The sequence below is a fragment of the Peromyscus californicus genome, unplaced genomic scaffold (genome assembly GCF_007827085.1).
Source record: "Peromyscus californicus insignis strain IS unplaced genomic scaffold, ASM782708v3 Scaffold_11__1_contigs__length_118956290, whole genome shotgun sequence".
Taxonomy (NCBI): Eukaryota; Metazoa; Chordata; class Mammalia; order Rodentia; family Cricetidae; genus Peromyscus; species Peromyscus californicus.
Genome location: NW_026294402.1, coordinates 69,991,611 through 70,010,288, shown reverse-complemented (window position 1 = coordinate 70,010,288; position 18,678 = coordinate 69,991,611). Strand labels below are relative to the sequence as shown.

Sequence of the window (18,678 nt, the reverse complement as noted above, 5' to 3'; positions counted from 1 at the left end):
GTGACTTTTAAGGGACTTGCCCTCCTACTCTATATTTGTCTGTGTGTCTCAGTCCCATGTTCTATCATATAATCTCATAGCCCTGTCATCCTATTACCCCTCTACTTCTAACTAGATGACTGCTTAGGCTCTGCCCACGGTGCTAATTACTTCTGTGCCATCTCTCACGTGTTGCTTAAGTATCCTAACTTTTCCAGTTCCCCACCTCACTGCCTTTTCTGCCAGTAGCTTGCTCTTGGCTGGACATGGTCTGGAGATCAGAGATTAGCCACTGACTACAGGTAATTAAAAAAATAAAGCAGCTATGTGTGGAGGCTCAGTAGTCAAGAGTACTGGCTGCTCTTCTAGAGGACCTAGGTTTAATTCCAAGGACCCACATGGTGGCTTACAACCTGTAACTTCAGTTCTTTGGGATCCAGCTCCCTCTTTGGACCTCCACAGTCACCAGACATACACATGGTGCACAGATATAAATGCAGACAAAACACCCATACACATAAGATTAAATTAAGTTAAAAAAAATACTTCTTAAAAGAAGGTATACAGTGTAACCCAGTAGCTCAACCAATTACTTTTATAATGTAATTGGTCTCCTACCAATATGCTCTTTGTATTCTTATATTTGGGGGTTAGTTTCAAACTGCCCTAGCTGATTCTATTGCTCTGTCATTTAACTCTCTGCCAGCTCCATGAGTCAAGGGATGCAAGAGTCTGTCACTACTGTTTCCTTGATGCCTTCCACAATGCTTTCCTAGGGGAGGGATTCCATAAATTATGAATTAATAAATGAGAAAATTTTCAAAGACATTCTATATATTATCCTTTATTCCCACCAGTTTATAGAAGCTAGTCCAAGTCTTCCAACAAAAATTTCAAGACAAATCCATTCTTACTTCTTCATTCCTATAGTCAATTTCAAAAAATATTGTATATTTCCTTAGAAATGTTTCCATCATTCTGGATCCTTCCCTGACAATCTGCATCCTGGAATCCTTCTTTCCATACTATTTTCTTTTGCCCCTTTTAACATTTTCCTTTGGCTTCTTGTCCTCACCTTATTTTTAAGTTAAGGTTATTAATTCCAGGACGCTTCTTGTTCCTCTACATCATCTTTAATTGGATGGAAGAGATCATGTGAGGGGAAGTACAGAGGGCTCTTATCACCATGGTCTTAAGGGAAAACTTCTGACTCATTCCTTACTATCTCTCTAATCTTTACTCTGGATTACTTTCACAATGCCTCCATTTGTTACTGTGATAAAACACGGACTAAAACCTACTTGGGGAGGAAAGGGTTTTATTTAGCTTACAAGTTACAGTCTGTCTTTGAGGCAAACCAGGGCAGGAGCTCAAGCAGGAACTTAGAGGTAGGAAATGAAGCAGATGCTGCTTACTGGCTTGCTCGCAGGCTCACATTCAGCTCCCTTTGTTTATACTGTCCGCACCCATCTGCCTGGGGATGGTACCACCCACAGTGGACTGGGCCCTCCTACATCAGTTAGCAATCAAGAGACATGCTAATAGGCCAATCTGATGGACCATTTTAATCAACCCCACAATCAATGAATAGAATAAATGTGCATATCTACTTAGTTCTTTATCTTAAAAATTAGTCTTCATTTTTAGTTTGGTAGCAAAAGGAGTTGAACTTAACAGGATGGCACCCACTGTTTTAGTAAAATATAAATTAAAAAATAAGTGAGGCCCAGAAAGACAAACAGTATATGTTAACAATTAATAAAGATGCTTTTAAAAAACTGATTGGATAGAAAAGAGTTATACAAAAAATGGTCACCGGGACTGGGAAAGCCAGAAGAGGAGGTTGGAGAGAAGTTAGATAAAGGTTCCAAAGCACAGCTGGGTAGGAGAGTGGGAAGGTTCCCCATAAGTACAAATGACAGATTTTGAGGAGATGAAAATGTTGGTTGCCTTGATTTGATCATTACACATATACCAATTATTGTACTGTTCCTACAAATATTTCCAATTACATCAGTTTGAAAATATGCGAATAGCCAGGTGTAGAGGCACATTTGGAAGGGTGAGGCAGGAAGATCTCAAGTTCCAAGTCAGACTTGACTCAAAAAAACAAATGCACGTGTGTGTGTGTGTGTGTGTGTGTGTGTGTGTGTGTGTGTGTGTGTGTGTCTGTAAAAGGACACACACACACACACACACACACACACACACACACACACACACACATTGACCCATAAATTAGCTCAAGAATTCTTATTAGATCAGTAAGAATCCTGTAAGCTAAAACTCATACATACAAAGCAAAGTTTTAAAAGCTACACATGTTATTACTGAATAGCTTCACATTAGTACATAGACACCAGAGATCAACTTCATAAGTTGACTAATTTTACTAAATATTTGGGACTCTTGCTTGTAAACGTAGATGACAGCCAAAACTTTAAATTTTTTTTTCAGCTCTAAGCAATACTGTGTAACTGGTAACATAATGTCAAACTTATAAAACCTAGGTTTGAAATTGGTTGTTTTTTGCTAGGTTGAACTGACACAAACCTTACCTGTCATCTCCTTAGCCTGCTCCACAATGAGGTGATTGAGGGTCTCCTTTTCCTGTTTCAGCAAAGTATTTTCTTCCTTCAAATTTGACACCAGCTATAAAATGAAACACCGAACTGAGATGCCGTAGTGGACCGAGATGTCCCACACAACAGTCACTGTCCATGCCTCCTGTCTTCACCTAGTTACGTCTTGTCACCTGGCATACTTGTCCCAAATTTACTCCCTCCAAAGAAACTTCTTGAAAACCATCTCCATTACAGACCTTTTCTCTGGGCTGTTGCAAAACTCTGTGTAGCCTCTTTACAGTCCATATGAATGGTCTATTTTTTTTTTTTTTGCCTTCTCCAATAAACTAGACATATCTTGGAGGAAAAGGACTGTGATGGTGTCTGTTTTACTCTGTACTATGAACACTTAGCATCTGGCTAGCATCTACAAAACATCTGTTCCCAAAGTAATGATATCACCTTGCTCTATTTTGATTTCTATTGTTGTGATAGAACACTCTGATCAAAAGCAACTTGGAGAGGAAAGGGTTTATTTCATCTTACATGCCCAGGTCACAGTCCATCATCAGGGGAAGCCAAGGCAGGAGTTTGAAGAAGAAACCACAGAGTTTCTTGCTCCTAGGCTCAGCTCAGCTATCTTTCTTATACAGCCCAGGCCCACATGCCTAGGGATGACACCAATCACAGTGGGCTGGGCCCTCCCACACCAATTAGCAATGGAGAAAACACCCCACAGACATGCTCAAGGAAATTCTGATAGAGGCAATTCTTTGGGATTCCCTCATTCCAGTGTGTCAAGTTGACAACTAAGATTAGCCATCAAACACCTTCTCATTGTACCACTAGAGTACCACAATTCAAATGGGCAGATTCAAGAGATTAGAGATATGAGTCTTTAAAATTGTTTTATGTGTATGTGTGAGTGCATGCTACATGTGTGGGTGTGTCCACAGCCAGAAGAGAATGCTGGACCCTACAGAGCTGGAATTACAGATGTACAGGCCAGAAACTAAACTCTGGTCCTCTGGAAGGGCAAGAGACACAACACACTTAACAGCTGAGACATCTCTCCAACCCCATGAATTCTTTTAAAAATAAAATGTTTTATTTATTCTGAGAATTTCATATATGTATACAATGAATTATAAACATGGGTGCAGCGCCAAGTCACTGCACTATGTGTTGTGGAATATTACTTTATCCAGGCAAAGATGTGTTACATTTGGACCTTGCTTTCCTTCCTTTTTGAGAGGGTAATGGGGTTTTAAGAAGGTCAGTCTCCAGCAAAACACACACACAGAGAAAGAAAGAAAGAAAGAAAGAAAGAAAGGAAGGAAGGAAGGAAGGAAGGAAGGAAGGAAGGAAGGAAGGAAGGAAGGAAGGAAGAAAGAAAGAGAAAGAAAGAAAGAAAGAGAAAGAAAGAAAGAAGAAAAAGGCATCTTTCCAGAGGAATCGTGGAAGCATTCAGAGACTGAGGAAAGAAAGGGATCGTAAGTGCTCAAGGGCATCCTTTAGAACGCATATTTGAATTATTTAAGAACAAACCCACCATGGTAAGGGACGCTGCACAGTGGCACTGCCCTGTCTGTGTATGGTGTCAGGGTCTCACTCTGATGCAGAGGAATTCTATGGACCCGAGCACCATGAGGATAGGGCAGCAGTCTTCCTGGCTACACTATTTTGCCTGCAGTTCATCTAAGCTCTTCCTGAAGAGGTTACCATCCATGTTCAGAATCCAGTATAGAAGAAGCACGTGAGGATTATTCAGTTGCTGCTGACAATTCAGCTGTTTTCATCTAGAGAAGGTGATCCCTGTGGACTCATTCAAATCAATTACTACTTCTCAGGCAGCCCAATTGTAAGGGTCTTTTAGAAATGTTTAAATATACTTTTTTTTTTACCATTACTTGGGAGCTCTGCAATTTCCCATGTTCAACGAGTTTTTACATAAGCTAAATTCATAGCATGGAAGCATGGATGAGACTGAACATTTGGGGAGTTCCATCTGCTCAGCAGCTCCTGCCTAGATTTCTCTAACTTGGACTTAACATGGTTTAACACAGGTTTCCATAGGAATTCGAACTATACATAAGTTCAGGGACTAATAGTTCACTGCTGTATCTCAGAATCATGGCATCCCTTATCAAGAATAAGGATTCTACATCTCATGAAGTTCACACTGGAAGAGTCTGTAATCAATGCTATGATGTGACTGTCTTCTCTCAATGTCCTTAAACTCACTGTTAATATCTGCAGGTGGGACCTTAGGGAGACAACTGGGTTATAAAAACTGTGCCCTTAGCCGGGCGGTGGTGGCGCACGCCTTTAATCCCAGTACTCGGGAGGAAGAGCCAGGCGGATCTCTGTGAGTTCGAGGCCAGCCTGGGCTACCGAGTGAGTTCCAGGAGAGGCGCAAATCTACACAGAGAAACCCTGTCTCAAAAAACCAAAAAAAAAAAAACCAACAACAACAACAAAAAAAACTGTGCCCTTATGAACAGGGTAACCTATTTATGGATTAATATATTACTGAGGGAGTGGTTTTGCTATAAAAGTGGCATACCTGTTCTTCCTTGCTATGTGATCCCCTGATATTATGATGTAACCAAAAAATCTTCACCAGATGCTGGTACCATACTCTTGGACTTCTTAGCCTCCAGAAATATGGTGCTGTAAGCCTCTAATCTTTATAAATACCTAGTCTGAGGCATTTTGTTATAGCAACAGAAAACTAAGATAGTACATAGACATCACTTTGCTGAAACATTGCTTTGTTTCTGTTCTTACTAGAGCTAAATGTTCTACACCTCAAGACTATGGCCCACTAGTTGATTATGGGGCCGAGATGTTTGGGAAACATCAGTATGAACTATAAACCCTCTGGAATTTACATGATGTCTTTGATTAAAATGAATATAGAGTCACATGGGCCAGGGCAGGATGACAGCATTTACTCTGTACACAGGGCAATGGGGATAAGAATACTACTCCTACCTGCTCAGTTTCTTGTTTGTATTTATCTGCTCGTTCTTCAATGCATTTTTTCTCTGATCGAGTTTGTTCCAGGTCTTTGCGGAGTTTGGCAATTTCTTCCTGTAGACTAAGGACGCGGCCAGTGGCAACCTTAGCTTCCTCCTCACTTAGCTGAAGACGTTCTACATCATTTCGTAGTTTTTCAGTCTCAGAGTTGTATAGTCCTTCCAGATTGGTCAGTTTCTCCATGAGGCATTTGTAGTCTTTATTCTTTAAATACAAACTTCAATAAGTAAATACTTATAATATGAACAACCAAATGTATGCAGCAGGAAAACCATACTGATTAGATTCTTCTAGGCTTTGATTAATTACATTCTTTTAGGTTTTTCCTTTTGCTTTGTTTTGGAGACTGGGTCTTACTATTTAGTCCAACTGCTCCAGAACTTGTGTAACCCAAAAGCCTAGAACTCATGGTCCTCTGCCTCAAATTATAGGTGTGCACCACCAAGTCCAGCCATGAATTCCTTTTTTTTTTTGAGACAGGGTCTTATTATGTAGACCAGGCTGCCTCAAACTCATAAAGATCCACTTGCCTCTGTCTCTGCCTCTACCTCTGAGCTGCTAGGATTAAAGGAATGTTATACCATGCCATTCAAGCTATGAATTCTTGTTACATCATTACAGTATTGAGATAGAATCTGGCCAAATTTGCTATACTAAAACGATCATAATATACCTGGCATTAAAAACAACATTGAGCTGGGCATGGTGGTACACCCTTTTAATCCCAGCAATTAGGAGGCAGAGGCAGGTGGACCTCTGTGAATTCAAGGACAGCCTGGTCTAAAGAGTAAGTTCTAGGACAGCCAGAGCAAAAATAGTAAAAACTGTGTCAAGAACAAAAACAAAAACCCACAATCAAAAAAACCTCAATAACATTGAGCATCAGAACCAGGACATAGTAACAATACATTTCCTTAGTGTAAGTAGTTAAGGATATGGGCATTAGTTCTACCTATGCTCAGCACTTTCCATAATCTAACCAATGGCTTCTTCATCATACAAATAGTTAACAGCACAGAGCAATTAATTCTGCTTTATATGATATGCAACATGAATGATTTTCTCATAATCATAGAGTTTCACAGTAAATTCTTAAGTTCCTAATTTTTAAAAAGGATTTATTTATGTACTTTATGCATACGGGTGTTTTGTCTGTATATACACTTGCACACCAGAAGAGGGAATTGGATCCCATGGGACTATAGCTCTAGATGACTGTGAGCCTCCATGTGGGTGCTGGGAACTGAACTCAGAGGATTTCTGAAAGAGTAGCCAGTGCTCTTAACTGCTGAACCATCCCTCCAGCCCCAGAGTTTCCTAATTTTTAATTCAGAAGTAAGGGAAGGGGCTAGAGAGATGGCTTGCTGGTTAAGGGCACTGGCTGTTCTTCCAAATCTGGTTCAATTCACAGCACCCACACTGGGGCTCACAACCATCTGTAACTCCAGTTTCAGGGAATCTGACCTTCTGACCTCCACAGGCACTGCACACACATGGTGCACAGACATACATACAGGCAAAATATCAATACACATAAAATTAAAATAAATAAATAATAATTAATTAAAAATTAATGGAATGGACACTTGCCTTTTGAAACTATGTTAGAGTAATATTAAAAACCATGTACTAAACCTGGGTGTGGTAACACAAACCTGCAATTCTAGCTACTTGTTGGGCTACAACTTTAAGGCTAGCCTGTGTAATTCAATAAGGGCCTCTCTTTAAAAAAGAAAGAAAGAAAAAAGAAAAAAAAAAGAAAAAAGCTGGGCAGTTGTAGGGCATGCCTTTAATCCTAGCACTCGGGAGGCAGAGACAGGCGGATCTCTGTGAGTTCAAAGCCAGCCTGGTCTACAGAGCGAGTTCCAGGACAGGCTCCAGAGCTACAGAGAAATCCTGTTTTGAAAAAAACAAAAACAAAAAAACAAAACAAAACAAACAAGACTATGGATATATATATATATATACATATACATAAGAATTTATATTTATGTGTTGTTTTGAGACATAATCTCACACTGTAACCCAGGGTAGCCTTGAATTTGAGGCAGTTCTCCCATCTCAGCTTCCTGCATACCTATAATGCAGATTTAAGCCACCACATTTATCTTAAGGCTTGAGATTTTAGCTCAGTGATAGTATCTGCCTACCATAGGTCAGAACTTGGGGCTAATACAAAAAAAATAAGCATGAGCTAGGTAGAAGATGAGTAAGAATGATAAAGTAGACTAAAAATCTTAAAATTCCTCTTATTTCCCTCATAAAACCTTTCTGATGAAGCCCATTTCATTTTGACCCATCTCTCCTTGCTATCCTTATCTCTTACATATTCTTAACTATCTCTACATTATTTGCATGTACTAAAATACTATTTAGTAACTACTCTTAAGCAAGAGGATATTTCCTCTGCCAATAGATTGGGCCCCTCAGAAGCCTGTACATCTTCCTGCTTCTCTCTCGACTGCTGCACCAAACAACCATTAAGAGGCAAAAACCAGATAAGGGGCAGTGGTGAAAGACTTCTTCTGCCAAGCGTACATTATCATATGATCCATGATCACAGAGGTCTGGAGCAGGGTGTTTTAAAAAGTAAACTCCTGTCTGTTGCTTTCCTTCAGGGTAAAGTCAAGAAGAGAGGCCACTAGAAAGAACCCAGTGGGTCTCTTCCGCTGTGCTCTAGCTTTAGGGCTCCTTTAAAAACACACCTGCTCATCCACTTTGCGCTGCAGCTGCATAATCTTGTTTTCCATGCCAATGTGGAGCTTCTTGTAGCGTTCCACAGAGCGAGCCTCAATTTTCAGTTTCTTCAGCTCACGCTTGGCCATCATTCGCCGGAAGCAGCACTGAAGGTAGATGATGGCTTGCATGGTCCTCTTATAATGTGTACGAGCCAGCCAGCCACGGACACGTTTCTGGATGATGACTGCTTTGTGCTCACGGAGTATCTGCAGAAAAAGACAGATAACCTGAGGCTCTAGACTCGACTCAAAATTCAAGTCTATCCACCTATGTATGTCACACTGAGAATCCATACCCAGAGAGAAGGACAAAAATTCAATCAACAGTGTTTTTATGTGGATTATACATCACAGAAATATAAAGGTATATCAATTAAAAAATATATACATACACATATTTCTCAAATCATCTTTCAATGTCCACTTTTCTAGTTACATTACACACACACACACACACACACACACACACACACACACACACACACAGGACTATAAATAAAAATACATAGAATTGGAACCAGATTGCAAAAGGGAAAAAATTCTACAAAGAACATAAAAAATATATCAGTTTCCTTATTGGTGTATGATTTCTGCTGGTAAGAGGTCTTATAAAACTAAGAACCAGGTACTTTATTAACGATGTGCTATTAAAATAAAAGATTGTCCTGCTACACTTCTTCACTATATATTAGGCCTGAACTTGAGGTCGTGGGATGGCCAGCAAGCTAGCTGAGAGGCTGACACCTGAGATAGTAAAGGTTATTAATGACTTATTGACCTCACTCCTGAAACTCAGAAGGTGACAAGCTTTTTGTTTGTTTGAAACAGGGTCTTTCTGGGTAGCCCTGGTTCACCTGGAACTCACTACGTAGACTAGGCTGGCATTGAACTCATGGAGGTCCACCTGCTGAATGCTGGGATTAAAGGCATGTGCCACCTCCCTCAGCCTAAAGCTGCTGCTCTTGTCTGCCACATTTGAGGTTTATCATTCTAGTGTGATTTCTTACCGCTGTTGTTTCTAATGACCCAGGAATCTGTTGTGGATGCCAAGGTAAAGACACAAAGCTTGAAAGGGGAAGGTAAACACAGGAAATGTACAACAAAGTAATCTTCCTTTGACTCTTATAAAGTCATGATAATCTCTTAAAGTTTTACACAACTTAGAAGAAAATGGCTACCTTATGAGACAAATTTCTTGTCACCAAAGGCCATTAAGCAGAGACAATGTGAACAATTTTTAGGAAAGAGGTTTTTTCCCTGGAACCCACATGATGGAAAGAATCAAGTCCTACAAGATCTCCTCTAACACCTGCACTGACACTGTGGCACACGTGTGTACACCCTCTCTATGCACACACACACAACCACATGCAGGTGATCTATGATCTACAGGGTAACAGTGATTCTAAGATAGAAAGAGTAGGAACTTGTCAGGATGAGAGCGTAGCTTAGCAGAAAATGCATGGTTAGCATGTATGAAACCTTGAACTCAACCCCAGAGCCTCATGTAAAAAGATTATTTGTTGGGCTTGTAAGATGGCTTAGTGGGTACGAATCGTTCGCTACACACACATGAAGACTTAAGCTCGAGTTCCCAGCACCCACATAAGATACATGGATACATGTCCCCGTAACCCTAGCACTGGGAGGTAGAGAAGCTGATCTTGGGGGTTCACTGGCCGACCAGCCTGGCCAAGGCCATGAGCTTCAGGCTCAGTAAGAGGCTGTCTCAAGGCAATAAGTAAGACAACCCAAGTCCTGCTCTGGTCTCTACGTATGTATGCACAACTTGCATATATACACACTGACAAGCCTGCAAAACATACACACACACACACACACACACACACACACACACACACACACACACAATCAAAAAAAAAGGTACCACATTCCAGTTAATGTATTTTAATCATACAAATGTTACAGTTATTTCCTCTTCACCATGCAAAGTTCTCCTAATCTTTTCCCATTCTCAGGTTGACCTTCTGTCCCCCGTCATATATTTAACCTATTTGTGTACTTTACCTCTCTGTAGCTGTCTGAATAATGGGCCTCAACAACACAATGTCCTAATCTCTATAACTTGTAGTTGTCATTTTATTTGGAAAAAGGGGCTTTGTAGATGTGACTAGGTTAAGGATCTTGAGATAGGGATATTATCTTTGATGATGAAGGTCGGACCTAAATATCATCATAATTTAAAAAATACCTTAAAAAACAATTATTGGGGGGGGGCATATGGAGGAGCTGATTCTCTCCTTCCACAATGTGGGTTCCAGAGATCTAACCAGCCCGTGATTATTTTTTGTAAGAGACAAATGATATAAAGACAGAGCAGAGAGAGGGGTAATGTGGCCACAGGTACAGGAGTGCAGGCCACCACTGGAAGGGACAAGGAATATATTCTGTCTTGGGGCTTTGGAGAATGTGGTATTGCTGATACCTTGATTACAACCCAGTGGTTTTGGACTTTTGGCCTTCAGAAAGCTGAGAAAATAAGTTCTGTTGTTTTCATCAACCAAGTTGGTGATTTTTATTTCACATTTACTTTTTTAATTTTACAAACTACACAAACAAATGGAAAGGGAAGTAAATTTTCTTTTCTATTATCTTGTTAACAAGTATATCTAATTAATACCAGCATGCATTTCAATTGTTGGTTTCCTCCACATGGCTTCTCTGTCCACAGCAGTCTCTATGGTACTTTGTACAGACAGAAAATATAATTAATGTTACTGGAATGCATGAACAAACTTGAAAACAGCATCTTACCTTGCGATATCGATTTCTTGCCAAATAGCCTCTCAAATAAGACTGAAGAACAATAGTGGCCGCTCGTCGAACCTTGTACCTCCTGCGGACCACATACATGCGCCAGTACTTTTGAATGGTGGTTGCTGCCTTGGTCCTGCGCAGAAACTTGGCATAGCTGGCCAAAGAAAACAGCGGTGTACTGTCAGTCATGGAGACTGCAAAACATCAATGTCAATGTCTGCTCAGGTAGCCTGGGCAGAACCTCACTGTTCGTTATTCTAATGTTCACGGCAAATAAGCATTTGTATTAACTTACATGTGTAGCTTCTGAAGTATTTTTTCACTGAGTTTCCCTAATTTTGAAAAGCAGGATGTCCCATATTGTCACATTTCACAATAAAGAAAAGGAAGTTCATAAAGCTTAAAACTTCATAAAATTAAAACTGTTTGTATATGTAATCACACTGAAATATAGCTATTTGTTAGAACATTTTTGTTAATTGCTCCTCCATAGAGTCAAGATTAACTGTCTCATATTCATGGCTATTTCAATTTATATACAATTTCTTCAAGTTCCATGTTATGGTAAAAGAGTTACAAATTCTAAGGACCTAAGTTTGTAGCAATTCAAATCTGAATTATTATAAGTCTATGTGAAATTTTATTCTTTTTAATTGTCTTGTAAGTTAACTTGTTGTGCTTTGACACGAATAGCGAGTGAGATGCTATCTTCACAGGTAGGGCAGTCATTCAGACTACCTGTCCTGGATGGACCATGAGTCAGATGAGGAGACCTACCATCGAGCCTGGTAGCCCCGCACGTATCGCTGCACTGTGATGGCTGCCCTCTGCATGCACAGGTATTTCTTCCTTAGCAGCCACCCACGGATGGTCTTCTGGATCCGGATGCAGGCAGCCCTCAACTTGTCAGCCCTCAATTTTTCTAGATAGGCCACTTGACCGGCACGGAAAAAGATCTTTGTCTTACCAAACTGGTATTTGTCCTTGTCCTATTTTAGAGGAAAAATACAAAGAGATACAATGGCCTTATAAAAGAAATTCAAGATAGGGAAAAGAAAATCTAGAAGCAGAATTAGTAAAAGGATGAATCTATTATCGAAAACCTGGGCTACATCTCAATGAACTAATGGAGCCAGATTTTTTTTTTTTTTAAATCCTACTTAAGTTGTGTAAATAGAAAGGATTTTAGAGAAGATGGTAGCCTAAGAGTTATTTTCCAGAATTATTCTACCTGGAATTAATATCTGGGCCCCAAACTGGCTGTGGGTTTTATGCAGCTATTATGTGCTTGTTTGAATTTTAAACCTCTTAAGGAGATGGAGATGCTGACAGTCCCTCTGACTGACCCGCTGTAAGATTACATCAGTCTGTATAATCCATGAGCAGCTGAAGAAACAAAAACACCAATGTGAAGAGTAAGGCAGGAAGAAAGCACATAAAATAAAAATTAAAAAAAAAAAAAACAAACCAACAACAATTCCTCCAAATCCCTGTGTTCATATTAAGGGTATGCTTCTAAATAGTTATCACTTTGCTTCAACAGTATCTAAAAAACAAATGCAACCTCATATATGTGTTTAAAATCTTTTACAGATTGCCAATTTTTCATAAGAAATACAATTATTTATATTGCATTGACTTTTGTGCATAAGCAGAGCTATAGAGTAGATAGAGATATTCATGTGATTTAGGGTGATTCACCTCAGATGTAAGCATGCAAATCATTAACCATTTTCATATAAAAAGAACAGTGGAACTTACATATACTAATCACTACTCTGTCAGAAATTCTAAGCAAAAATAGAGAAACTCAGTTTTTGCTATAAGCACATATCCCTTTAAACATGAAGTTAAAAAAATCAGAAGCTGTAACATATATCTGAAAAGTCTAAAATCAATTAATAACTTTGCAGAGGAACCCTAACTAGGTCCTCTCCCACTGTCCCATCTTACCGCAGCTACTGCCTCTGCCTCCATTGGATCCAGGCCTGCAGTGGTCTGGGTGAGGAGGCAGGTGCATGATTGTCTCAGCTTTCTGTTCCATATTCCCATCTGAACCCAAATTAGAAAGGAATTGGGCCAAACTCAAAAAACAAAAACAAAAAACCCACTAGATCTTAAAAAGCATCACATCCTTAGAGAAGGATGGGATCCTTAGTTACAGATGGGATCCTTAGTTCTCTCAAAGGGGAAAAGTCATCAAAGAAGAATTACATTTAATTAATAGTTAGTAATTATGACTAACTACTTCATAGTGAGGCACAAGTAAAATTAATTTTTAAACAACTTTTTCATGATCTCAAACTCATAAAGACTCAGATTAGAGATTTTCTATGTGTACTGTGGGGACCTGGGGAACTGTTAAAAATGCAAATTATAAGGGATTTAGTTCAGTGGTAAAACATTTACCTAGCATATACAAAGCCCTGGGTTCTATCACCAGCACAGAAAATAAATAAGTAAGTAAATAAACAAATAAATAAATAAGTGTGGGGGAAATGGTGTTCAATTATTGGGCCATCCCAGACCTACTGAATCAGAAATTCTAGGGGTAGAGGCCAGCAATCTGTGTCTAGCAAGCCCTCCAGGTGACGACACACAATAGTCTGAGAGCTTCTTAGACAGATATCCAATTATCTATCTATTCCAATAATTTCTCTATTGTCTGATACACAACTCTTACCCTATAAAAGGCCACCTTACTGTTTCCTTTCTTAAAAATTTTTATGTGTGTCAGTGTTTTGCTTGCATGTACATAATGTGTACTATGTGTATGACTAGTGTCTGTAGAGTCCAAAAGAAGGTGCTGGATCCTTGGAACTTGAAGAATGGTTGTGAGCTGCCATGTGGGTGCTGGGAACCAAATCAAGGTCCTCTGAAAAACAGTAGGTGCTTTTAACTTCAGAGCCCTCTTTCTATCCCTAAAGATTTAATTTTTTAATGCATCTATATGAGTATATGTCGTGTGTACGAGTGCCCACATAAGTCAGAAGAGGGCATTAGATCTCCTGCAGCTGGAGCTACAGTTGCACGCCACCCAATGTGGGTGCTGGGAACTGAACACAGTCTTCTGCAACAGCAGCAGGAGCTCGTAAGTGCTTCTCCAACCACTTTAGTAAATCCTGTATTTTCTACTTTTTTTCATAGCTTATTTCCATTTTATCCAAACATACCCATTCTTCAGGGCCTGACTCAAATCCCACTCCTCATGAAAGCATTCTTCCTTCTCATGATGGGATATGATTTTGCCTTCCTTTGATATCTGTCCTGCTTCCTCTGCATTTTTTGTCATTTTTTGATTTTAAGATTTTTAGTTATATGCATGTGTGTGTGTGTCTCTGTGCATGAAAATGTAACTATCCAAGAATGCCAGAGATGTTGGCTCCCTTGGGAGCTAGAGTAACAGGTGGTTGTGGGCCATCCTACACAGGTCCTAGAAACGGAACTCAAGTCCTCTGGAGTCCAGTATGCACTCTTCTACTGAGCCTTATCTCCAGTCCTCACTCAATATTTGATGTAGACATAATCATCTGCTTGCTCATCTATAAAATGCATTACTTGTCTTTAAAATAAAAATGGACTTTTCCCCTTAATTTTGTTGACAATGATCAAATTATCTAAAACGCACCCAAAGTCTGAGCCCAGCCCTTCTCAAAATAGTTTCCTGGTGTTGGCTGTCAGTACCCACATTACTTCTAGCACACTAAACACAGTGAGTCTCACTTGACCTCTAGGTCAGGTGTTTCCCTACTTAACCAACCCCAAATAACGTGGGGCATGGTATTTAACACATAAGTTTGCAGGGCTTTTACAGCTCATAATGACAAGGCCTTGGGCTAATACCTCACAGAAACATTAAGTGAAAATCATTCTCACCAATATCAGTTTCTCTAATACATTCTTGCACGTTTGCTTTCTATCTCCCAGCACATCCTTTTGCTTCATTAGGACCCGATACCGGCTGAAAAACTCTTGGTAAGTCCACCTAGAACAGAAGCCCACAACAGCTTAAAGATTCAAGCAAAATTGCTCCCACAGGGCTCCCTTACATCTGCAGACCGTGGGCTCACCGTGAGGGAAAACCCGCTGCACTGATTCGGATGGTCTCCAGGACACCACATGCTCTTAGTTGCTGCACTGCCCTTTTCTCATCAAATCTGCGTGGAAAAAACAAAAGCTGTTAGCCCACAAGACCCAGGCTGTCCAAGGTAAGATTCTTTTGTCAGGAGCCACATAGATAAAATAGAAAAGAAAGCATTCAAAAGCTAGAACAGTGATCAAAATGAAGACCTCCATGAAACAGTAGGGAAGAGATATGTAGCAGTAAAAATAGAGCTGTAGAGAGCTCCTCCAGTTCACACACTACAGTGTCCTAAGAAAGTCCACTGAGCATACTAGAAAGAAAGAAGACAGAATTCTCTCTCACTTTGCCCATCCTGTAATGAGTGTGCAATCATGGCTTAGCTTGACTGAAAATGCTCAGATTTCATTAGCTCAGTACATAGACCTCCCCTAGGATAAATAAAGATTGATGAACCTGAAAAGACAAATTAAACATGCCCCATTCAGTTATTTAAAAAAGCAACTTTTTAGAGGCAGGTGGATCTCTGTGAGTTTGAGGCCAGCCTGATCTACAGAGTGAGTTTCAAGACAGCCATGACTACACAGAGAAACCCTGTCTCAGAACAAAACAAAACAAAAAAGCAACAACTTTGTTTTTCTACAAGCTGCTTACTGTGCACATACTTATGTAGCCACAGCAATGAAAATATATCTATTTTATTACATTTCACATTTATTGCATCCGAAGCATTGTGGTTTGGATGAGAATGGCCCCCATAGGCTCATATATGTGAATACTTGGTTCCCAGTTGGTGGAAATGCTTAGAAAGGATTAGGAAGTATGTGGCCTTGTTAGAGAAGGTGTCACTGGGATTTCAAAAGCCCCTGCCATTCCCAGCTAGCTCTCTCTGTCTCTCTGCCTTGTGCTCTCAGCATGGGTTCAGCACCATGCCTGCCTGTCTGCTGCCATGCTCCTGCTATGATGGGCATGGACTCTAAACCTCTGCAACTGTGAGCTCCAAATTCATCTCTTGTAAGTTGCCTTGGTCATATTTTTGTCTTGTCAAATATAAAGTGAACTAACACACTAAAAGAAAAAAATGGCATGTTAACATTAAAATGACACTAAATGAAGCAGCTGAAAGTTCCTCTTCTAGCCAGATGACTGCCTGTTGGTTTCATGACTAAGCTCTGAGTATCTACCCAAGCCCGTCCTATGCTGTCTTCTCAGGCCTTGGAGCGCTGCTAGGAGATGGGGCTTGCTAGTGCAAGTTCACAGTGAAGGTGGAAACCTCTTCCTGCTCCCCACTTCCTCCAGAGAGAGGCTCTTGATGATGATGATAAGGATGGCACACTTCCAGGACTACCCTCAAATCAGAGGCAGAATCTGCAGAGGAGGCCAGCAAGACCATCTGGATATTCACTGATACACTGTAGAGTGGGGGTGCAACCTTGAGTCTATATGGCTAGTCTTTTAATATGTATATATATATATATATATATATATATATATACATACATATATACATATATATAAAAGCCTGAATGTATATCTGTATAACCCTTGAGTATCTGGTGCTCAGATGCTAGAAGAGGGTGTCAAATGACTTAAAATTGGAGTGACAGATGGTTGTGAACTGTCATGTGGGTGCTGGGAGTCAAACCTAGGTACCTTGGAAGGGCAGTCCTCTTAACAGCTGAGCTATCTGTATAGCCTCATGGTTGGTCTTTAACAAAATGTATTCAAAAATTCTTATTTGGCGCAATATTTGTGGTTATTTATGGGGTAAAATGTGGTATTTCAATACATATGTATAGTGATCAAATCATACACTTGATCCTTGGCCCACAGATTCTTCTAGAACTGTGTATCCTAAGGAGGTACAGAAACCTTTGGCAAAATATACTTGACAGAAATTGTTATGAGAAATAAGAGGGGTTTAAGGAAGGGTAACTGGGAGGGACTGAAGGGAGCAAAATGATGTAACTGTACTTTATTAAACCATATTTTCTAAAAAAGGGCTGCTGTAACAACCTAAATGATTTACATAGATTATGGAGCATCTATATCATCAGATACTCTGCAGCCACTCAATCAATATGTAGTATATATATATGTATATATATATATACTCATCTAGGAACAATCAGTGCTAGTGCGAGTGGAGATGAAATAGCAGTTACAGCATGAGACCCCATCCTGTTAGCCTCAGTCTCCCCCACGTCCCCTGCCCCCCCCCACACACACAGGGAAAGAGGGAAAGCTAACTAGTCCAGCACGTGCCAATTCCCACTACTTATCTCTCTACTTATCTTCCTGAAAACCATCACAAGAATGTATATTATTCCTTTTTTTTTTTTTTTTTTTTCCAAAACAGGGTTTCTCTGTGTAGCTTTGCACCTTTCCTGGAACTCACTCTGTAGTCCAGGCGGGCCTCGAACTCACAGAGATCCGCCTGCCTCTGCCTCCCGAGTGCTGGGATTAAAGGTGCACATCACCACCGCCTGGCTATGATGGCTCAGCCGTTAAAGGCTAGGCTCAACAACCAAAAATATTATTAAAGTTAGAGAAATATTTATATTTTTGAAATCATCTCCAGAAAGATTCACTTTCACCTCTGACTTGGTATGTGAAGTAGGATGAGATTTTTGATACATTCTCTGGCTCCAACAGATAAAATAAAGCAGCGGGTAAGCCTTGGCCAAAAAAGCCTTAGCTCAGCTAGCTCTGTTTTCAATGTCCAAATTATCAAAAAGCCTAGAAAGATCTCCAACAGAGATAAAGTCAAAACAGAATCAGAAATAACTGGTTGGCCTCAAAATTTCAAATCCTTAGAGAGTTAACTGCTAATTTGCTTTCATGTTCCCCAAAGGAAACAAAACCTAAAAATTTTATCAAGTAGTTGATTCCCTCTACAAGACATGAAGATTTTCTGTAGAAGTCTTTCTCCTCATTTTGGTTTGACTTACGTGAATGGAAACTTGAAATCATTAGGCTTAATGCAGCGTACGTAGTGAGGAGTCGTGGCATTAAGGGTTTCCATAAGCAGGTGAAGAGAGTTCCGAAACTGCATGAGAAAGGGTTAAAAATTCAAGTTTGTCGGAGGCCAAAGACAACTTAAAAGTGCTCCTTCTTTGACATAAATGGAGGTGATTTTTTTAAACGACGAATTTAAAGCCATCTTCATGGGGGGGCACAGTTACTAAACAAGAGTTCTAGGGCTTTTGTTTACATTTGCCTAAACTCTACATGTTCGTTCTGCTAAATATGCATGTACCTTTCTTCTACCCCTTTCTCTGTAGCTTCCTGTTGTGAGCTCCATTATATGTGACTTATCATTTTGCTACTAAGGCCATTTAATCATATAAGGCACGAACTCTGCTATATAATACCAAGATAAGCTGCAGATTTCTTACTATTATATAAGAAATGAGCCGAGAACATTCTGAAGGACAGACAGAAAGGAAGCATCACTGAGGACACGGGTCAAGACTGGAGCTGTGGACCCACGTCG

At 40.0% G+C, this 18,678-nt stretch overlaps 1 protein-coding gene across 2 annotated transcripts in view; it reads right to left on the bottom strand.

The window, feature by feature from the left end:
- Positions 1-18,678, bottom strand: part of Myo5a (myosin VA) — a 156,888-nt gene that overhangs the window by 47,353 nt on the left and 90,857 nt on the right. For both annotated transcript variants that reach the window (XM_052714464.1, XM_052714473.1), the window contains exons 16-23: positions 18,134-18,231; positions 15,172-15,258; positions 14,978-15,086; positions 11,879-12,090; positions 11,099-11,255; positions 8,291-8,530; positions 5,541-5,789; positions 2,538-2,631 (exon numbers count right to left, since the gene is read on the bottom strand). In XM_052714464.1, coding sequence (XP_052570424.1) covers positions 2,538-2,631; positions 5,541-5,789; positions 8,291-8,530; positions 11,099-11,255; positions 11,879-12,090; positions 14,978-15,086; positions 15,172-15,258; positions 18,134-18,231 — 1,246 coding nt within the window. The remainder of the gene's footprint in view (positions 1-2,537; positions 2,632-5,540; positions 5,790-8,290; positions 8,531-11,098; positions 11,256-11,878; positions 12,091-14,977; positions 15,087-15,171; positions 15,259-18,133; positions 18,232-18,678) is intronic.